General features: G+C 47.8%; 1 protein-coding gene and 1 long non-coding RNA gene across 2 annotated transcripts in view; one reads left to right on the forward strand and one right to left on the reverse strand.

The window, feature by feature from the left end:
* FAM184B (family with sequence similarity 184 member B) overlaps positions 1 to 16,793 on the forward strand; it is a 146,021-nt gene extending 129,228 nt beyond the window's left edge. Inside the window, exons 11-18 of the mRNA XM_023206976.2 lie at positions 661 to 814; positions 5,837 to 5,991; positions 9,007 to 9,179; positions 11,287 to 11,433; positions 12,491 to 12,608; positions 14,045 to 14,149; positions 15,289 to 15,488; positions 16,684 to 16,793. Of these exons, the coding sequence (XP_023062744.1) occupies positions 661 to 814; positions 5,837 to 5,991; positions 9,007 to 9,179; positions 11,287 to 11,433; positions 12,491 to 12,608; positions 14,045 to 14,149; positions 15,289 to 15,488; positions 16,684 to 16,777 (1,146 nt within the window). The 3' untranslated portion in view covers positions 16,778 to 16,793. The remainder of the gene's footprint in view (positions 1 to 660; positions 815 to 5,836; positions 5,992 to 9,006; positions 9,180 to 11,286; positions 11,434 to 12,490; positions 12,609 to 14,044; positions 14,150 to 15,288; positions 15,489 to 16,683) is intronic.
* Positions 15,074 to 21,643, reverse strand: LOC113225068. The gene is made up of 2 exons (XR_003309681.1): positions 20,266 to 21,643; positions 15,074 to 17,660 (listed from the first exon to the last, which is right to left on the reverse strand). It is a non-coding gene; the product is annotated as an uncharacterized LOC113225068 (long non-coding RNA).
* Positions 21,644 to 22,704: the final 1,061 nt, after the last annotated feature.

Raw genomic sequence — 22,704 nt, forward strand, 5'->3', positions numbered from 1 at the left:
CTTGCTTCGGGTGTTCGACACACAGTGGGACTTCAGTAAATAAATGTTTGTTGAGTGAAAGCATAAATGAACCAAAAATAAAAAGTAGGGAAAGAAAGAAGGAATCAATCAATACGAACCCAAGGACAGAGACACAGCCAGTTCTCAGGACCAAACAAGAGCAGGAACTGAAAAGCTGTAGGGATCCTTCACCCCTCCCCATGTCATTTCTGCTCTGCTCTGCTCTGCACACCAGCCCTGGGCTTCCTCCACAGATGACCGCCTCCACCTCACTGGTCCTGCAGCAGATGTCAGATAGTTACCTTAGTGCTCCTGAGTATGGTAAATTTGGAGCCACAGAGTCAGTATCTGCCTGTCAGTCTCTTTTGCTCTATCCCCCACCTCTTCATATCAAATTTACATTAAAGGAACTCTGATTGGCCCAGGTCAGAAGACATATCCACTCTGGCCCAATCAGCTGTGGAAGGGGGTGGGTTCACCTGGTGCAAAATGGCTGCTGTGGCCAGGCCATTGCTACAGCATTCTCTGTAGCCTAATAAGCCCTCCATGGGAGAGAGCAAGCATTCAGAGCATCCTGGCTCAGAAGAGTTTGGCAAAGGAGTCAGGTCTCCCACCCTTGTGCCCACTTTCATGCCTTCTTGTCCCCACTTTTTCCCACAGGCCACAGAGGAACGCTTGAAGAAGGAATCCAGCCACAGCCTCCAGATCCAACACCAGGCACACCGGCTGGAGCTCCAGGCCTTGGAGGAAAAGGCCAGGCAAGAGCTGCAGGAGGAGCGTGAGAGGATGCAGGCACAGCAGGCCCTGCTGCTAGGTATACACCCAACAGTGCACCAAGGAGGGCCTGGCCAACTGCAGGGTCTGCACATAGAAACCAGCGACAAGCTGAGGGCCAGGGCTCCTGGGCTCTCGGACTCACAGGCCAAGGCTCCAGGGGTCCCGGGCTCACAGGCCAGGGCTCCAGGAATCTCGGGCACACAGGTCAGGGCTCCAGCATTCTCGGGCATGCAGGTCAGGGACAATCCTGGCTCTGCCACCAACTAGCTGTGAACCCTGGGATGGCTTACTATGAGCCTCATTTTCCTTTTGTATAAAATGGAATTACAATTGTCCCTACCACATAGGTTCACTGTGTGAATTACATGGAATACTAAATATAAAGTGCCTAGCATATAACATGAGCCCAGTGAATGTAGATAGTATCATTATCATTATTATTGCATGTAACCCAGATCTCTGAGCCTTCATATGAGTTTCATGGCATTGCCTTAACCTCTCATTTCTGTTCTGAAGATTTCGGCAAATTGGGGGATCTTAGGCCTCCAGGCTCTGCTTCCTCTGCCTGCCCCCACATCATCCCCAGCACAAAACTCTGCCCCTTTTCAGTTGCCACATCAATAAAACCACTCACAGAAAGCATCCTGGAAGTCAACACAGGTAGTTCAGATCTTTAGAGCCAAACTGCCTGGGTGTGAAGCTCAGCTCTAACATTCACTAGCTGTGTGACTTCGGGCAGGAAGTTGCTTAGCTGCTCTGTGCCTCAGTCTTCCCTGTATAAAATGAGGATAATAATACATTCACCTCACTGGGCCGTAATGACGATTACATAAGTAAATACATGAGAAGTGCTTCAAATAGAGCCTGGTATGTAGTAAGTCTATGTAAGTGTTCCCTATTAAATTATGACTGAATATTTCTTTTCTTTTCTTTTCCTTTTTTTTTTTTTTTTTTGAGACGGAGTCCCGCTCTGTCCACCAGGCTGGAGTGCAGTGGCGCTATCCTGGCTCACTGCAAGCTCTGCCTCCCGGGTTCTCGCCATTCTCCTGTCTCAGCCTCCCCAAGTAGCTGGGACTACAGGCGCCCGCCACGGCGCCCGGCTTTTTTTTGTATTTTTAGTAGAGACGGGGTTTCACCGTGGTCTCGATCTCCTGACCTTGTGATCCGCCCGCCTCGGCCTCTCAAAGTGCTGGGATTACAGGCATGAGCCACCGCGCGCGGCCTCTATTCTTTTTTTGAGATGGAGTCTCGCTCTGTCACCCAGGCTGGAGTGCAGTGGCGCGATCTTGGCTCACTGCAGGCTCTGCCTCTCAGGTTAACACCATTCTCCTGCCTCAGCCTCCTGAGTAGCTAGGACTACAGGCACCCGCCACCACACCTGGCTAAGTTTTTTGTATTTTTTTTGTAGAGATGGGGTTGTACCATGTTAGCCAGGATGGTCTCAATCTCCTGACCTTGTGATCCGCCCTCCTCGGCCTCCCAAAGTGCTGGGATTACAGGCGTGAGCCACCACGCCTGGCCATGACTGAATATTTCAATGTTGCATGCCTGATTCTGGAGACCTCTCTCATTTTTGTAGATCATCCCTGTCACTCATTTTCTCCTGTACTCTTATCTTTCTTCTCACTCTTAACAGCAAGACAAATACCTCTCACCATTTCATGCTAAGCACTAAAGATCTTGTTGGCTTTATCAAATATTTCTTCCAAACCTAGACAGGGCTCTCCTTAAGAGATTTCTGAGTGCTGAGTGTGGTGGCTCATGCCTATAGTCTCAGCACTTTGGGAGGCCAAGGTGAGAGAGGATCACTTGAGGTCAGTAGTTCAAGAGCAGCCTGGACAATATAGCAAGACCCCATCTCTAAAAAAAAAAAAAATTAATTAGGAAAAAAAGTAAAAAGAGAATTCTGGAGGACAACATTTTCTTTACCTCCATAAGTGAGTTAGGCTGTCCCTTGCTGCTTGTTTGAGTTCTCATTAGAAAGCATGTCCCACTGACTGCATGTTTCTGAGGAAGTGGTGTGAGAAGCAGGAAGGAAAGAGTTTCATAGACTTCCCAGGTAGCAGCTACCCTGGAATGGAGGTGTCCACATGGGAAATGCTGAAGTCAGCAGCATGTAAAGATAGAATCCAGGCTGTGCCACATGACTCAGGTCCAAGGCTCCCCATGTACAGGTCAGGCTGGACACCCTGGTGATTCCAACACCCAGCAGCAGCTGCCAGTGCAGATATCCCTGCCACCCCCTCCCTGGCTTTTCTGACTCCACAGCAGCCCCGTTCTTCCCTGAAGAAAAGAATCAGGAGGGATCCCTGGAAAGACCCTGGGGAAAGGCTGGGCTTCTCAGCACCAGTCCCAAGAAGAAGGGGCTCTGTAGACTCTGTGAGGCCAACAAATCATAGAGTTCAAGGGAAGGCACGAGCCGCTAGAGCAATGGCAGGTTGATATGAGATAGTCCTGATGCTGATTATTCATCTTCTGATATCTGTGTGAGACACAACTGACCTGCAATACTATAGGTCCCTGTGAGAGGGCAGGGAGGGTGGGTGTTTACTACACGGTTGGAACCCAGACATGCTGGATGGATGGATGGACAGACAAGTGGATGGGGGTGTGGATGAATGGGTGGTTGCGTGAACAGGTGGATGGGACAGAAAAATGGGTGGATGGATGGACAGAAGGAAGGATGGATGGATGGATGGATGGACAGATAGATGGAGATGTATGGATGGGATGGGCAGATGGGTGGGCGGACAAATGGGTGGACACACAGATGGATGGGTGGATGATTGGGTGAGCAACCGATGGGTGAATCGGTGGATGGATGAATGGATGGACAGATGGGTAGACAGATAGGTGGACAGACAGATAGGTGGATGGATGGATGGGTGGATGGACAGGTGGATGGATGAGTAAATGGATGGATGGATGGATGGATGGATGGATGGATGGATGGATGGATAAGTGGACGGGTGGATGGATGGACAGGTGGATAGAGGGATGGATGTGTGGATGGATAGATGGATAGGTAGATGAATGGATAGATGAATGGTGGGAAGGTATGAGAGAAGCAGGAGGGTAAAGAATGAATACCTTATAATTTATGATTTGTTAAAAAGTTTTATTGCATATATCTTGTGATAACAGTTTTCAAAAAATGGGGTTGTGTTTGGAGAATTTTTTTTAAGAAAGTAAGCTATAGAAATCACTTTATCAAAATTCTGCTGGAAAGGAAAGATGACCAAGTAAATTTTTCATCTTTTTTTTTTTTTTTTTTTTTTTTGAGACAACATCTCGCTTTGTCACCCAGGCTGGAGTAGGGTGGCGCAATCTCGGCTCACTGCAAGCTCCATCTCCCGGGTTCATGCCATTCTCCTCCCCCAGCCTCCCAAGTAGCTGGGACTACAGGCACCCGCCACCACGCCTGGGTAATTTTTTGTATTTTTAGTAGAGATGGGGTTTCACAATGTTAGCCAGGATGGTCTCGATCTCCTGACCTTGTGATCCACCCACCTCGGCCTCCCAAAGTGCTGGGATTACAGGCATGAGCCACCACGCCCGGCCAATTTTTCATCTTAATATCATCCAAATACACTACGCTTTTGGACGTGTTTAATATAGTTAACCTTTGAGGGCAGGTTAGTAAGCTTATAGGAAAGCTTTTATAACTAATACACTTTTATCACCTCATCCATTTTCACTCTAAAGATCGTTTATTTTACAAATACATGTTGAGCACTTGCTCTGTACTCAAACCTGCGCTAGGTGCTTATGGAATGATCAGAACAATGTTTCAAAGGTTATTTTCAAAAACTAAAATACAGAGTCTCAAAAGCTCATTACAGAAAAGTAAAGTATCACATTTACAAGCACTTAAAAAGTATCTTTTTTCAAAGGAATATCTCACTAAATAGCATCTGCTCTATCAGAAAATATTCATTTTGAAATAATTGTTTCAATCATGCTGGGAAGTGTCTAGTGTACTAGAAATCAGTCTCCATCCTCAGAGGGGGAGCTCAAGTTTCTGGTCTTACTCTCCCCTGAGTTTAAGAGAACGTACATTTCTTCTGGATGATTCCATTTTAGTTCCTATCCTGCTGGGATGACATGCCATCTCCTGCCTCCACGATCCTGCCAAGACCCCACACCTGTGGGAAGAAGAACTGGTGAACATCTTGTCTTTTTTAAGAGTTGACATTGACCGGGTGTGGTGGCTCACACCTATAATCCCAGCACTTTGGGAGGCCAATGTGGGCGGATCACTTGAGGTCAGGAGTTCGAGACCAGCCTGGCCAAAATGGTGAAATCCCATCTCTACTAAAAAAATTCAAAAATTAGCTGGGCGTGGTGGTGCGTGCCTGGTCCCAGCTACTCGGGAGGCTGAGGCAGGAGAATCGCTTGAACCCAGGAGGTGGAGGCTGCAGTGAGCCAAGATTGTGCCCCTGCATTCCAGCCTGGGCAACAAAGCGAGACTCCGTCTCAAAAAAAAAAAAAAAGAGTTGACATAAATTTCAAACTTTCCAACTTGAGACCATCGCCCCCAGAAGAGGCCTTTGGGTCGTTTGATAATTGCCTGTTCTTTGCCTGGTCTCCTAACTTGATGCTGAGGCCAAGTGTTGTCACAGGATTTGGCCCTGGGCTCAGGCCATGCTGCCCTCACCTGCCACCCATCCTAACCAACCAGTAGAGGGCAAGCAGGGGGTTCAGAGTGAAGAACCACTTGAAATTTTGCATCCCGACTCCACCATTTAATAGCTGTGTGGCTTTGAGCATTGTACTCACCCTCTCTGATGCTCAGGTGCCTCATCCTAAAATGGAGCAGGGGTGGGGAGAGGGGGATAATTCATACCAGAAAAGATGGTTGTGGGACTTAAATGAGAACAGTTTTCACACATGGCCCTGTTGTTACTGTTATCTTGGAAAAGGTTTGGGGAACTCAACCCACCACAAGCCTTCAGCAGCCACTCACTTCATCCACCCCCACCCCAAAGACTGTTGTCCCCACGAGACAGGCTTCAGCCTAGACCCAGCACCTAACTCCCTACTGCTCTCCCTTTTCCAGAGTCCCTTAGGCAGGAGCTGTCAGAGCAGCAAGCTGCCTGCTCTGGGCACCAGAAGGACTTGGAGGCACTACAGGCCGAGCTGAGGGCTCTGGGCACACAGCAAGCCAGCAGCCAGTGTCCAGGAGACCGCGAGGACCACATCACCACCACAGAGGTCAGCACCCCTGCCCTTGCACCAGCCACACCCCTCCCAGAGCAGCATCAGGGCCTCAGTGAGAAGCTCCATAAAGGATGGGCTCTGAGGCCGGGTGCAGTGGCTCACACTTGGAATCCAGCACTTTGGGAGGCCAAAGCCAGAGGACCACTTGAGGCCAGGATTTCAAGACCAGCCAGGGCAACATAGCAAGACTATGTCTCTACAAAAAAATCAAAAATTAGCTGGAGATGGTGGCATATGCCTGTAATGCTGGCTTGGGAGTCTGAGGCAGGAGGATCACTTGAGCCCAGGAGTTCCAGGCTGTAGTGAGCTATGACTGTGCCACCGCACTCAAGCCCGGGCAACACAGCAAGACCCTGTCTCAAAAAAAAAAAAAAAAAAAGGATGGGTTCTGGGTACTTGGTCATTCCCCTACCCCCGGCCCCCTGCCTGAAGTGGGGAAGACCCTTCTCCACAGGCCTGTGGGATACTTGGTGGGCCTGCAGGGTCTTGTCTTTGAAAAGAAAAACAAAATGGTCTTAAGCACTGCATGTGATTTATAATTCAGATGCAATGGTATCTCAGGGTGTTGGCGCTAGACAGGCCCTTGATGCAGCTGGTCTGGGCTACTCGTTTGGATCTGCAGGGGAATTTCTCAGAACATTTTCCCAGATAGGCTCTGTCTAGACCTTGCTGTTCCCCTAAGCGGAGCCAGACTCAGTGCCAGCTCTCCTTCCTCTTCCTGCTCAGACTTTGCCCATCAGCCCTTTCCCTGCATATCCATCATTCCTGGTCTAACTGGGTGGCACAGTCACCTCCTAACAGCCCAGCCCTCTCTCCCTCCAGTCCACAGTGTATGGCTTCAGGTATTCCCCCAAAGCCCAGCATCACTTTTCATAAAGCCTTTGGTGGTTCCCACTGGGGAAAGCTTCAAATGCTTCAACTTGGCATTGAAAAGCTTCCACCACTGACTATGACCTATATGTCCTGCCATATTCCCTGTGGCTCATAAACCCAGCATCTGTACCCTCCCTTCATCCTTTGCCTGTGCCACTCCTCCTGCCTGGGATGCTGCCCAGCATGTCCCATGCTGGGGGCCTTCCCTGGCACACAGTGGCCCCCTCTGGCTCTGAGATCCTGGAGCACTTGCTGTCAAGACAACTCAGTTGGCTTTAGGATCTACCACCCGGTCCTGTTGGGGACATGCCATTTCATGGACATCCTTGTTGCCTAGACTGGATCAGAATCTTTTGAGGATAACCCATCTGTTCTGCCTCATCACCACCCCACCCCAACTCCCAGCCCTCAGCAGGGTCTCCACCAGTGCCTGTGGATGGTGAGGATTCGTTGGTGGCCCAGTCCTGCTGAAGGTGCCGGGGACATGGGAATCATGTGTGCCAGATTTAGCTGTTGCTGAGCATAGGAAGGGAATTTCTATGTTTATGTGAAAAATATTAACAAATGATGAATCACAGGTTAGCCCAGTGGTTGGGTCTAGCAGAGGGAAGACAGAACGTGTTCCATTAAGTGTTTAGAAGGCTGGGAGCCACCGGTACCAATGGGAGGGGACAGGGGAAACGTGGGATGATGACAGCTGGGGACTGGGCCATGGAGGGAGTCAGTGTTTGCCTGAGGGCTCTGGATAGAAGCCAAGGAGCACTGAGTGCATGAGCCACTACCTGGCCACCTGTGCACCAGCCCTCACCTTTGCCCCATAGGAGGGAAGCCCTGAACCCTCTAGAAGGAAAGCGTGGTCTCAGGTGATACCCCACACAGAGAGCAGATGCAGGGGTGTCAGCAAAGAGGAACAGCCCAGGCCGCAGGAGTCAAAAAGGAAAGGGAAGGGGATACAATGCCAGACTGCAGGCCCAAGCTGGCCACTGCTGAGCTAAGTGTAGTCCGTCCCACTGGGATCTAATTCTCATATCTCTCCTATCCAGAGACCCAAGAGGGGAACGCATTTTTCCATCCGTTTCTGTCCTCCATTTGTCACGGGTTGTCCTCACAAGGCAGTAACCCCCTGCTCTTGCTCTTCTAGGCTATGCATGTGAGAGTGCCAAGTGGGTGCCCACAGGCATCCCACACCATGCCAACCCTAGGCCAGGAAGGCAGGGACATGGGGCCTGGGCCACAGATTCTCCCCATGCACAGCTGTGCAATCAGTGTGTGCAGTGAACAGATAATATGCACAAGTGGTCAGGCATGTTTGAGTGAATTTGAAAATTGGAACATTCACTAATCACAGATTAAATCTGACCCCATCTGGTGTTGGACAGCAATCTTTGTGTTTCTACCTGAACTACTGACATTCTAGCACAATTTTATTTAGCAAGCATTCACATGGCACCTAGAGAATACACCAGGCTAGGTGCTACAGGGTTGGAAAGATAAAGAGAGGAATAGCTCCCAATCTCGCCAAGGAAACCAGCATGGAAACATATTCTCTTCAGTGTCACCCCTTATGGAGCCAGAGTTAGTGATATTTGGTGGCACTAGAGAAAGCTCATCAGCTCTCCCCTGAGAGGTGGGGAAGACTTCACTGAGGCAGTGTCACTTCACTGAACACTTCACTTCACTGAGGGAAGACTTCACTGAGGCAGTGTCACTTCACTGAACACTGAGGGAAGACTTCACTGAGGCAGTGTCACTTCGCTGAACACTTCACTGAGGGAAGACTTCACTGGGGCAGTGTCACTTCACTGAACACTTCACTGAGGGAAGACTTCACTGAGGCAGGCAGGGAGGGCACCCCGGCAGGTGGAGTGTGGTTGGTGTTCATTTGGATGCAAGCCCCATTCTTGGCTCAGCAGTTTTATTAAACTCTAAGGGCCAGATTTGGCCAACACCCAAAGAAGGAAATTTTAAGAGACTGAATGGGAGTCCCTGCAGGGGACCCATCCAGGCTCCAGCCTGGGCGGGTCGTCCCTGGGTCTCCATCTCGCCGCAGCACATCTCTGGCCCTTTGTAACTTGTCTGCCCCTGCGCCTCCTGAAAACGCCTCCTGAAAACACCTCCCGGTTGCCTTTTCCTCAGGAGCGGGGCGGCTTGGGCCAGACCGGCTCCCCACCGGGCCCTGCTGGGCAGGGTTCCAGCGAGGGATGCGGACTCTGGGAGGAGAACGCGCAGCTCCAGGACGCGGTGCGGAGGCTGCGTGCGGAGGTGGAGCAGCATCAGCAGGAGGCGCAGCAGCTCCGCGACCAGCGCAGGTGGGTGACTGCCCCCTGCCCCCACTCGCCAGCTTCCCTCCCTCCCCCTACTGCGGCTCGCTGAGACTGAGACCTGAAATGGGTCACTCCCTCGGCATCCTGCCCCACAAGACACTAGAAACTTAATGCGCCAGCATTTCACAGATGTTACTCCTCTGACCCATGAAATGTCCCAGAGCTCCCGAAATTCTAGATCTCAAAACTGCACGAAGTGCCTTGAAATGGAAAAGGGAGTCCAGCCGGGCATGGCTCACGCCTGTAATCCCAGCACTTTGGCTGGCAGACGCCGGCGGATCACAAGGTCAGGAATTAGGGACCAGCGTGGACAACATAGCGAAACCCTGTCTCTACTAAAAATACAAAAATTAGCCAAGCATGGTGGTGAGTGCCTGTAGTCCGGTTCCTCGGGAGGCTCGGGAGGGAGGATTGCTTGAGCCTGGGAGGTGGAGGTTGCTGTGAGTTGAGATCATGCCACTGCACTTCAGCCTGGGTGGCATAGCCCGAACCTGTCTCAAAAACAAAAACAAACAACCGGATCTGTCAGGGCTGTTTTAGAGTGCAGTGGAATGTGTGCAGGAGGCTTGGCATGTCCCTAGCATGAATGAAACGCTTGGTTAATTGTAGAAGTGAATAACCTATCATCAATCCCGAACTCAGAACCTCTTTTCCCCTTGTTGGAAAGTTTTTAATACAAATTCAATTCTTTAAAGACTTAGGACATTTCATATTGTCTATTTCTTAAGTGAGCTTTAGCAGTTTGTATCTTTCAAAGAATCCATCTACTTCATCTAAGTTTTTGAATGTCTTAATGCCAATCATAAAATTGCTCATAATTTTCTTTTTGTCATTTTAATGTCTTGAGGATTCCTTTTTTCTTAATATTTGTCAACTGTGTACATTGAACCCTGTTGTGTTGGCCCAAAATTGCTTTGAGCCTTGACTGGGCTTGTTCATTTAATTTCCTCCCCTCCCCTCCCCCCACCTCCTGTCCCCTCCCCTCCTCCTTTTTGGAGACAGAGTCTTGCTCTTTTGCCCAGGTTGGAGTGCAGTGGTGTGATCTCAGTTCACTGCAACCTCCGCCTCCCAAGTTCAAGTGATTCTCCTGCCTCAGTCTCCTGAGTAGCTGGGATTACAGGCAGACACCACCACGCCCAGCTAATTTTTTTTTTGTATTTTTAGTAGAGATAGGGTTTCACCATGTTGGTCAGGCTGGTCTCAAACTCCTGGCCTCGTGATCCTCCTGCCTTGGCCTCCAAAGTGCTGGGATTACAGGTGTGAGCCACCGCACCCAGCTCCATTTAATTTTCATAACCACCTATTTTGATCAAGGTGAGGGATAAAGATTCAGGGAGTGGCTGGGCGTGGTGGCTCACGCCTGTAATCCCAGCACTTTGGGAGGCTGAGGCACATGGATCACCCGAGGTAAGGAGTTCAGGACCAGCCTGGCCAACATGGTGAAACCCCCGTCTCTACTAAAAATACAAAAAATTAGCCAGCGCCTGGTGGCAGGCACCTGTAATCCCAGCCACTTGGGAGCCTGAGGCAGGAGAACCGCTTGAACCCAGGAGGCGAAGGTTGCAGTGAGCCGAGATCACTCCATTCCACTCCAGCCTGAGCAACAAGAGCAAGACTCTGTCTCAAAACATAAACAAAAACAACAACAAAAAAACAAGGTTCAGGGAAGCTTTCCACTGCATTGTAGTTGTTAGGAAAGACCTGGTCTCCCAGGTCTCAGAGTCCCAGCATTCAGGCGATACTGATAGAGAATCTCGGCCTCCTGCCTCCCTGCCTGCCCCAAGTGAAGATCTTGTTTTCTGGGGCTCCCCTGCAGGGCTGCTCTCCATCGCTTCTGCCTGAAGGCTGTCCCCATGCTCAGGTTTCTCCTTCTGAGATGGGAGGGTGCTGAGAAGGGGTCGCATAGCGGGGGTTTGTCATGGACTCCACAACTCGGAGACCTCAGCTCTCCTTATCACAGGTGTCCTCAGATCACAACCACTCCCCACTGAGGTCTCCCAAACTGGGCAGCAACGAGGGGAATAAACCCCAGAGCCCAAGGGGCGCCATCCCCGGAGCTGGGCAAGCCTGGCTGTGCTTTCATCCACCACAGGTTGCTGGAGGAGACTCAGCAAGCCCTGCGGACCAGGGAGGTGGAGACACTCCGCCAGGAACACCGGAAGGAGATGCAGGCCATGGTGGCAGACTTCAGTAGTGCCCAGGCCCAGCTCCAGGCCCGGCTGGCTGCCCTGGAAGCTGAGTAAGTGAGGCCTTGGGCCCCAGGGAGGGACTAGCAAGTGTGCCATTCAATAGGGTGGCTACAGTCTAAGGAGCACTTACTATATGCCAGGCTCCCATTATCACATTGAATTCTCACAACCACCCAGTTTCATGCCCACTTTAAAAGGGACGGAACTGAGGCCCACACACAGCTGAAATGAGGCCCAAGGTCTAGAAAAAAGCAGAGCCAGTATTAGAGCCGGGTCATCTCACCCAAAGCCCTGGGCTCTCACGAACTCTAGTCAGTAGATTATCTGCAGCCCCAGTCTTCCTCTCCCCATCACCCGGTAACTCCTTTCTGGCTTCGGGCTGAAAAAGCAGTGGGGGGCTGGGCGTGGTGGCTCAAGCCTGTAATCCCGCCACTTTGGGAGGCCGAGGAGGACGGATCACGAGGTCAGGAGTTCCAGACCAGCCTGGCCAACATAGTGAAACCCCGTCTCGACTAAAAATACAAAAATTTACTGGGCATGGTGGCACGCGCCTGTAGTCCCAGCTGCTCGGGAGGCTGTGAGGCACGAGAATCGCTTGAACCAGGGAGGCGCAGGTTGCCGAGAGTCGAGATAGCGCCACTGCACTGCAGACTGGGCGACAAGGCGAGACTCTGTCTCAAAAAAAAAAAAACAAAAAACAAAAAACGAAAAAAGCCGTGGGTAGCAGCCACTGACCGCACTCCGTGTCCGCCAGCAGATGGCGACAGAGCATTAAGAGAACCCTCGCGGCATTTTCCTGTCCTAGGCCGTTCTCCCAGCAGCATCCCTGGCTCTTGAAGCCCCCGCTGAGTGCACCATCTAGGTGCACACACGGGCCTTTGCTTCCTGGCCCTGCAGCCTTAGGGGACCTGACAGAGCTGGGATCCTGGGTTCTGCAAGCCATCTCCCCGGCGGGTCCTGGGCAAGCTTTTGCTGCTGAGCCTCCCTGGCCGGGCTGAACACAGGATGGCATTCCCACCGTGTGCCTTGAGGCACATGTATGCCCATCTCCCTCCTTGTTGAGTAATTGCCATAAGGGGGACTTGACTGCATGCCTGCTTGGAACAGACTGAAAGATTCCGGAGAGAAGCCAGAGAAGGGAGCGTCCAGGCCAGAGGACCTTCAGCTCATAGGCCGCCTGCAGACTCGCCTGAAGGAGAGAGAGGACATCATCAAGCAGCTCACGGTGAGGTTGTCGGGGGGCGCCTCACCCACGCGCCTGGCCGGGCACTGTGGGCTCCTCCGGGAGGGGCGTTCACTTGCACCCAGCATTTCTCTAGGTGCCCTAACATCTTGCCTTATAAAGAATCCTTTCTGACCGGGTGCAGTGGCTCAAGCCTGTAATCACAGCACTTTGGGAGGCCGAGGCGGGTGGATCACTTGAGGTCAGGAGTTCAGGACCAGCCTGGCCAACCCCATCTCTACTAAAAATACAAAAATTAGCTGGGTGTGGTGGTGGGCACCTGTAATCCCAGCTAGGAAGGCTGAGGCAGGAGAATCACTTGAACCCAAGAGACGGAGGTTGCAGTGAGCCAACATAGTGCCACTGTACTCCACTCTAGGCGACAGAGCAAGACTCTGTCTCAAAGGGAAAAAAAAAAATCCTTTCTTTTCTATTATTACAGAAGACATATGCACTAAAAAGTTAATACAGGAAAATAGAAGGCAAAAAAAATCATTTTACTCCCAAGTCCAACAGCATCTGCCCCATGTTAATACTGTTTAACTTACAGAATTTGAGAAAATCTACAATGGCTTAGGTTTGAATTGTAGTAGAATCAGTGTTTTTATTGTTGATCTTCTTTTTGTAAACATGACCACCTGTTTTCTACTTAGCAAAGCCACTCCCTAGACCCCTTGAAAAGAACCGAGCTCCCTCTGATTCATCCAACCAGGGCCTGCTGGTCATGTCTTTGGAATGTCTCCCCCTCTGCCTGCTCCTGCCCGCCCAACTACCTCACTTCTGTATCTCCCTGTGCTTTGAAAGTTAGGTGGCATTGATAAGGAATTATTGCTCATTTGCTAAGTGTGAACAAACGTATCATGGGTTTTTTTTAAAGTAATCTTTATTTCTTAGACATTACATATCAATGTTTTTACAGAGAAAATTATGTGATCACTGAAATTTAGTAATAATATAGCAGGAGAGAAAAAAGTGGAAAATGATACACACAAACAAGATTGGCCATATTATAATAGGTAAAGTGGGGGATGGATTTCATTACCCTCTCTCTGTTTGTATATGTTAGACAACACAAATGTCAAAAAAAGAGAGGAAGGAGGAAGGCAAAATCCTTTGCATACCTGGGGGTTTTCTTTCTTTGCCTTAATTACTAACTTTCTACAGTAAGTTACCTTCACATGCTAAGAACAGTTGGATTTCCAATTTCCAGGCAAGCATAAGCTTGCCCTTTTCTTTACAAGATGGGCTGGGGACGTAAAAGACAAAGAGCAAAGATGCTTCCTCAAAAGCTTCAGTGTCTAGCAGCTTGATTCTGACTTCCCCTTCCTCCTCTGGACTTCCCTTCTCTCTCTATTCTGCCCTCATAGCCATCTTCCTTCAAGTCAAACCCAGGGCTGTGTGGTTAGGCTCACTTAGACTCAGTTGTATTGGTTTTCCAGGAAGAGAGAAGATTTCACTATGCAGCATTCCCCAGTGCAGTGTCCCACCGGAATCGGTCTTTCTCTTTCAATCCTCACCCGGGATATTTGACCCCTTCCATGAAGGTAAATTGGCTCTACTTGTTTTAATGCATTACCTAATTCCATTGATTTCGTTTTTCTTAAAGGTAACCACAGGTTATTTTTGTGCTGGTGTACACTCAGAAAAATATTCATTGGAAAAAAAAAAAAAAAACCACGAGAAATAGTCCAAAGTATTAACCGTGTTTGTATCTGGCTGGGCAGATTATGTGTGGTTTTTATTTTTTATGGGATTTTGTATTTTCCAAATTTTCTAGAATAAGTATGTGTTAGTATTAAGAATAGCTCTATCTAGGTGATGGGAGGGAGAAGAAGAGTAAGAATTTTCCACTTCTGTACACATTTTTGGAATTTTTCACAATGAGCATATTCACATCAATTCTCTTATCTACTATCACAAAATCCTAAAGGTTCTTGAAAAATAGTATTTTTGGCTGAGAGCAATGGCTCACACCTATAATCCCAGCACTTTGGGAGGCCGAGGTAGATGGATCACTTCAGGTCAGATTTCAAGACCAGCCTGGCCAACTTGGTGAAATCACAACTCCATTAAAAATACAAACATTAGCTGGGCGTGGTGGCAGATGCCTGTAATCCCAGCTAATCAGGAGGCTGAGGCAGGAGAATCGCCTGAACCCAGGAGGCGGAGGTTGCAGTGAGGTGAGATTGCACCACTGCATTCCAGCCTGGGTGACAGAGCAAGACTCCATTTTAAAAACAAAAAATAGTATTTAAAAAATAGTTCACAGGACAGTACACTTGTGACCTAACTAATGTGATCTCGTGTGTAGTTTTTATGTATCCTTCAGTGTGACAAAATGTAAGTTTCACTCCAGAAATGTGAATGCATTTGAGGCTAGGGTGGGCCCAGCCCCTGCTGGGGGTGTTATATGACCTTCTAAAAATCTTAAACAAAATTGAGTTGCAAAACACATCCATCTCCAGAAGTTTTGGTTAAGAGGCTGTGAACATACATATTTATTTATAATACAAAATGAAGATTGGAGGGAAAAGTGCTTTAAAAAATAGCATGTAAGTATGTAAATGAAATTGTTGCTTCTCTGATACAATTTTGATTGGGTGAGCATTATTTGCTTTTATAATAATGCTTTGTTTTGTTTTTTTGCATTGCATTGCACTAACATTTCCATTAATACAAACAGAAAAAGAAGATGGAGGACGTGCCCAGCCGTGTGGTCAGCGTGCCGAACCTCGCTTCCTATGCAAAGACCTTTCTGAGTGGCGATCTGAGTTCCAGGATTAACGCCCCTCCAATAACTAAATCACCCAGCTTGGACCCAAGCCACAGCTGTGGCCGGCCCTACAAACCCAACCAGTCTACAGATGCAAAAACTGCCACAAGGTTGTAGGGGATGTTGGGGACAGAGGCCCTTATTCTATTTCCCTGTAGGCAAGAGGGAAATTAGGATTCTTTCTGGCACCTGCTAAGTACCCGGCATTTGGGCGCTATAAAGAGTAGTAAAACAAGCCCTGCCTTGGAAAATGGTAATTTAGCCAAAAGGGAAGACTGTTTAAGAGAAGGGAATTATGTCATTCTTTGGAAGGGGTACTATTCCTGGTACCAAATTCCAGAAGGCCTTTTTCCATGGATGATTAGGGGACACTGAATCACTTAGCTGAAAACTTCAGCATGGGTTATGCAAAAGGTGGACTCCATCTGGCCTGGAAGTCTGAATTCAAATTAGTCTTCCTCATTCTTAGCTGTGTGGCCTTGGACAAGTCACTTGACCTCTCCAGGTCTCCATATCTTTGCCTCTACATTTAAGATAATACAGCACCTATCTCATCAGACTGATGTGAGACTAAAGGAATTAATTCATAGGATGTGCTTAGCACAGGACTTGGCACAGAAATCTTCAATATAGTTTCAGTATCATTACTAACATTATTCCTCAAGATTTACTGTATCACCTTGGAATTCTAAAGTCTCTTAATCAGGCCGGGCTCAGTGGCTCATGCCTGTAATCCCAGCACTTTGGGAGGTGGAGGTGGGTGGATCACCTAAGGTCAGGAGTTCGAGACCAGCCTAGGCAACATGGCAAAACCCATCTCTACAAAAAATACAAAAATCAGCTGGGTGTGGTGGTGTGCACCTGTAATTCCAGCTCCTCGGGAGGCTGAGGCACAATGATCGCTTGAACCCAGAAGGCTGGAGGTTGCCGTGAGCCAAGATCATGCCACTGTACTCCAGCCTGGGCGACAGAGGGAGACTCTGTCTCAAAAAATAAAAATAAAGTCTCTTAACCTGTAGGTTTGGTTAATCCTGCATAATTATCAGAGCTACAACCACTAAGTCTCAAAGGAACAATGGAGAACCAAACAATGGTGAACCTTCTGTTTTCAAAATGAGGATTAGGTGCTCCCTCCCCAGCCCCATCCTTTACAACTTGTTTCCCACTACTAATGTTGGCCGGTCCCATTCGGGTGTTTCTGAAGAGTAAACATGCAGTTACCTTTCCCTGAAAAGATGGTGGGTATTAAAGCTGTTTCGTGCATAATTTTCAAAACCATATAAAAATCCTTTTTTTTGTTTTTAGGACACCAGATGGTGAAACGGCCCAGCCCAAAGAAGCCCAGCAGAAACAGGGCTCTCCACACCAGGAATGGTTTACCAAGTACTTTTCTTTCTAAGCTAATCTTTGGGCTACATCACAGAGAATACTTGAAAAACATTTCTTTTAAATCATCTGATTGAAGGAATGAACTAAAACTGACCAACCAAATAATATGCTTGTAATATGATTTATATATGAGAGCTAAAACAAATTTTGGCATTAACACTTCATACTGCTCTGCCAGGCACAGTGGCTCACATCTGTAATCCCAGCACTTTGGGAGGCAGACGGATCACTTGAATCCAGGAATTTGAGACCAGCCTGGGCAATATGGTGAAACCCTGTCTCTACAAAATATACAAAACTTAGCCAGGCATGGTGGTGTGTGCTCGTGGTCCCAGATACTTGGGGGACTGAGGCGGGAGGATCACTTGAACCTGGGAGGCAGAGGTTGCAGTGAGCCAAGATCGAACTCCTGCACACCAACCAGCCTGGTCTCCAAAAAAAGATTTTCCATGGTTCCATGGTGATAGTTCATTACAAATATCTTGACATTAGACAAACCAGTGTTATTAAAAAGCATCTATAGGAAAATGTTATTAGCATTACTAATGACCTGTATGTTGTATTTCTAGTGTCCATAATATCATACTCCATTTTGTAGAATATCAGACTTTGTGATTTCCCTGATCTACTTTAAAAGTGGTTGTACTTGTCCTTAGGATGCTAGTCAACTCCACTGGAAAGCTGTTTCTATGTAAAATGATGCAATTCCAAAATGCACATCTAACCTCAATAGGAAGATGAATAAAAGTTAAAATAAACAGGAAAGCCAATTAAAAAGAAAACAAACCAAACCTACCAGAAATGGATGGTAGCATGCTTGGACTGAATATTTTCACTTCCTTGGTCTAAGACGAGCAGCAGATTTTATGGGATAACATCTACCTCTAAAAGGGCTTTACAAGGATTAAGCAAGATAACATAAGTTAATATGAATTGGAATTAAGTACCACAAGGTTTTTCTGTAAATAACCAATCCTAGCCCAGTTACAGGTCTCAATGTAATGACTGTAGTGTCAACTTGATCATTTGGGAAGGTCTCTACACTATCTGTTCTTTGAAGTCAAAGATCTTCTAGACTGTGCACATGGCTCATGCTGTAATCTCAACACTTTGGGAGGCTGAGATGGGAGGAGGGCTTCAGGCCAGGAATTTGAGACCAGCCTGGGCAACACAGTGAGACCTCCATCTCTACAAAAAATAATTAGCCCAAAGAAAACAAAAAAATAATAATAATTAGCCAGGCACAGTGGTGGGTGCCTGTAGTCCCAGCTACTTGGGAGGCTGAGGTAGGAGGATAGCATGAGCCCAAGAGTTTGAGACCAGCCTGGGCAAGATAGTGAGTGAGACCCCATCTCTACAGATAAAAAAATATTTATATCCTAAACCCCTCTGGTCTTTGGGTTTGAGCCATTTGCCTCATGGTGTGTTGCTTCTTCATTGCATGAATTCCCAGTGGATTAAAGGAACCGGAATGGCTGTTCACGGTGCTGACCTTGGTCTCAGTCCACACTGATTTGTCTTACCTTCTGATGGAGCAAGGTGATTTGACAAGACTCTACAACTTTTAGGAGGCAAAATATTTTTTCAGTCTTTGGTGCTGGCCTAGGAGGTGGCCCACAAACCAATGTTAATTCTATGCATTGTCAAATCTTTGCTCTTTAAATAAAACTTTGAACAACTGGGCAAATAAAAATAGTTGACTTGTACTGATTTTCCACAGAAAGGTAGAATTAGATGAAGACAGCTTGGAAATTAAAAGTTCACTTCACATTAACCTCAATCACATCATCTTAAAAAAAAAGCTGAGTACACATTGTAACTGTCAAACAAACTTACATATTAAAGGTAAATTTACTGCCTAATCAAAAAGAGGCCCCAATGCATTTTTAAATACAAACACTTGTCATCATACATTAACACGCCATATTGTTTTTCATTACCAAATATTTTTTGTGAGTTTCCTGCTTAGAGTGTCTTAGTTCGTTCAGGCTGCTCTAACAAAATATCTTACTTATACTGGATAATTTATAAACAATGGAAACGTGTCACTCACAGTCCTAGAGGTGTGATCCCTGGGCAGGGAGAGAATTTTACTAATTGAGACTGTACATCTGTTTTGACTCCTTTCTTGTTGCAGACGCCTGAAAGATCTTCTTAAATTTCTAAATTCTACCCTGCAATGATTGTATCTTTGTTAACAAAATCTTTGCATGCTTCCATAATTTTTTCTTGAGGCCATATGCCTTGAGTATTGAAGTAAGGCATTTAAGGACACAAACTTAAGCTTTCTGTTTGATATTACCAAACTGCCATTCAGCAAGTTTCTAGCAATTTACACCCTTACCAGCAGTAAATGAACCTGCTGTGCCCAACACTATTGACAAAGAAATACAATTTCGTAGATAAAACATTCTTTCTGTTTTAGTTTGCATAATGATTCCATCAATCTCTCAAGAGCAGAGTGGTCTAGAGATGACAGTGATGGCGTAGAAGTGACAGACAGTGGAGATGAAGAGAAATTATCCAATTCGGGATTAAGTTAGGAGAGAGAAAAAATGGGGTATGATGGTAAATCTCTTCAGGCTGTATTATGACGGATGAAAGAGGTAACATGTTCCTGTAGCAAAACTGAAAGGAATACTATCTGTTCCACATGAATGCAAACTGTTTTGTAATTGGGGTAGGTAAGAATGGATTCACCCAGTCAATGGCTTGCACACCACATACCTGAGCCCTTAACTGCTCTAACATTGATGTAATATCCAACCCAGCAATTGTGATTGAGACTACTTGGTTAATTTTTCTCCAGGATCCATCTGGATTCTGCAGACGAGGCTGGCAAATTAAATGGAACTATGATAGGGACCGTCTTATTGCATCAGTCAGATTTCCAAGGGTAGCACTGATCTTGACTGTCACTTCACCCCCACCCCCAGGATGCAGTATTGTTTGTGTGTTTGTTTTTGAGATGGAATCTTGCTCTGTCATCCAAGCTGGGGTGCAGTGGTGTGATCTCAGCTCACTGCAACCTCCGCCTCCCGGGTTCAAGTGATTTCTTCTGCCTCAGCCTCCTAAGTAGCTGGGACTACAGGCACCCACCACCACATTAATCATTGTACTTTTAGTAGAGATGGGGTTTCACCATGTTGGCCAGGCTGGTCACAAACTCCTAACCTCGAAGTGATCTGCCTGCCTCAGCCTCCCAAAGTGCTGGGATTACAGGCGTGAGTCACCCTGTCTGGCCTCAGTATTGGTTTTGATTATTTCTACCAGCGCCTCCAAGATAACGACAGAGGCGCCAGGCACTCACAATCACCTCATCAGTTTCTCACTATCCCTCTGCAGGGAACTGACACTCTACTGTCCTTGTTGCAGTACTCCTCTTACCTCCCACAGGTTTGACTCCTCACATTCCCCTCCACAGGGATATTTTCCCAGGGCACCACTAGTGGAATCCTCAGCAACTGGGCCACCCCCTCGTGAGGTGACTGTCCATACCTCACACGCTGCTCCAGATGGGTTTTGCTGTCAGTTGGGCAGTGAGTGAGCCGGTCCCCAAGCCCCATCCTACTGCCTGCTCTCAGACCACATCCAGTCACAATTGTCTCAGTCAGGACCTCCACCAGGCATGCCCCTAGACACAATGAGAAGTGCAAGACATTCACTGGGGGGTGTGAATGCCTTCAGCCAAAGCCCACCAGAAACGCCTGTATTTGAACAAGTTGGGTCTATTCATCACAGAGAATCATAGGGCTTCTCAGACAAAGAATGTCACAAAGAACCTCTTTTAGGATTCTGGCCCTGGTTGGGTGATTTCAAGGAAGTGAGGATTCACTCGACTGGATGCTGTCAGAGTGGGGGTGACTGTAGGATTGAGCATCTCAATACATCTTATTTATAGGAAGGTGGACTAGCGTAGGAATAAAGGTATAATTGCATATATATACATACATATATAGCAGCTGTCACTCATTTTAACCAGGAGAAGGATGTTTGGTATTTTGTGAGTGGTAAACTGACCCTGAATTTTCTTTGTATGTGCTTAGACAAAATTATGAAGTGATTTATTTTATCATGGCCTGAGAGCAACTTTAGAGGTGGTATTCAGAGACTGTTTATATCCAACAGGAGAATGACATGACCGAACAGTGTTGTCAGCTTCTGAAAGTCAGGGACAGGTGTTTTTTTCTCTCTTTCTCAGGAGAAACACCTATTTAGAGAAAGGGGAGAGGAAACAGAAGACAGGAAGAGCCTATGATGTAGGTCTGACAGGTGGGCCAAGGAACATTGGGGCAAAAGAAGGCAGGAAAGCTCCGAAGATGTTGTGGCCAGGCTGATGGAAGCGCCCAAGCAGACTGCTCAGTATTTTGTTTAATTTTTATTTTTTTGACACAGAGTCTTGCTCTGTCCCCCAGGCTGGAGTGCAGTGGCTCGATCTCATTGCAACATCCACCTCCTGGGTTCAAGCGATTCTCCTGCCTCAGCCTCCAGTGCCCGGCCTCAGACTGCTCATTAGAGGAATCCTGTGTCGAGCAGAAATGGCCTAGCACCTGGACCTCCACTGTGCTTGGTGACAGCCAGGACCAGCATAGCCTGGGCAAGAACATGGCGGCAGATCCCCAATGCCAGGAGCTTTTGTAACTGAACTCCTTGAAGCCGCTTTCTTGAAGGAAGGACTGAGCAGTGCTCCTTCACAAGCTCTAGAGGCCAAGGACCAAACACTTGGGAATGTCAACAGTTAAGACATTTGGGTAGAAGAGAAAAGAGGAAAGAAGGGAAGATGAATGAAGAAGAATTAAGTTTAAGTAAAGAATATAAGACGGGCGGATCACGAGGTCAGGAGATCGAGACCATCCTGGCTAACACAATGAAACCCCGTCTCTACTAAAAAAAAAAAAACACAAAAAACTAGCCGGGCGAGGTGGCAGGCACATGTAGTCCCAGCTACTCGGGAGGCTGAGGCAGGAGAATGGCGTGAACCCGGGAGGCGGAGCTTGCAGTGAGCTGAGATCCGGCCACTGCACCCCAGCCTGGGCAAAAGAGCAAGACTCCGTCTCAAAAAAAAAAAAAAAAAAAAAAAGAATATGAAGATGGGCTGGGCGTGGTGGCTCACGCCTGTAATCCCAGCACTTTGGGAGGCCGACGCGGGCAGATCACTTGAGGTCAGGAGTTCAAGACCAGCCTGGCCAACGTGACAAAACCCCGTCTCCATTAAAAATACAAAAATTAAGGCCAGGCACGGTAGCTCACGCTTGTAATCCCAGCCCTTTGGGAGGCAGAGGCGAGCGGATCACGAGGTCAGATCGAGACCATCCTGGCCAACATGGTGAAATCCCATCTCTACTAAAAATATAAAATTATCTGGGTGGGGTGGTGCATGCCTGACAGCTACTTGGGAGGCTGAGGTGGGAGAATTGCTTGAACCTGGGAGGCCGAGGTTGCAGTGAGCTGAGATCACACCACTGCACTCCAGCCTGGAGAGAGCAACACTCCGTCTCAAAAAAAAAAAATTAGCCATCTACTTGGGAGGCAGGAGAACTGCTTAAACCTCTGGGAGGCAGCGGTTCTTCTGGGGGGAATGTCAAATGGCTGAAAAGGTCACCCACCAGCTTTGATGTCGGGTGGCAGGAATGTCCTGCAGGAGGCAGTGCTGCCAGTTGCTGTTTGTAGAACACATAGGCTACCTGATGGCTGGGTTGGCCTTTCCCCAGCACTTGCCTGTGGGACCCCGTTGTGCCACTGCACTACAGCCTGGGCAACAGAGCAAGACTCTGTCTCAAAAAAAAAGGCTGTCCTGAAGATGTAGGTAGGTTTATCTGTGGAGAGTGACAGCCCACAGGCAATCTGCATCTTGAAGCCTGACAAGGAAGCTGGAAGCTAAGTAATATTCAACAAAAAAGGCCTTCTTGGTGGAACTTTCTACCTTTCAAAGAGCTA

Source organism: Piliocolobus tephrosceles, chromosome 3 (assembly GCF_002776525.5).
Source record: "Piliocolobus tephrosceles isolate RC106 chromosome 3, ASM277652v3, whole genome shotgun sequence".
In the NCBI taxonomy this organism is placed as follows: domain Eukaryota; kingdom Metazoa; phylum Chordata; class Mammalia; order Primates; family Cercopithecidae; genus Piliocolobus; species Piliocolobus tephrosceles.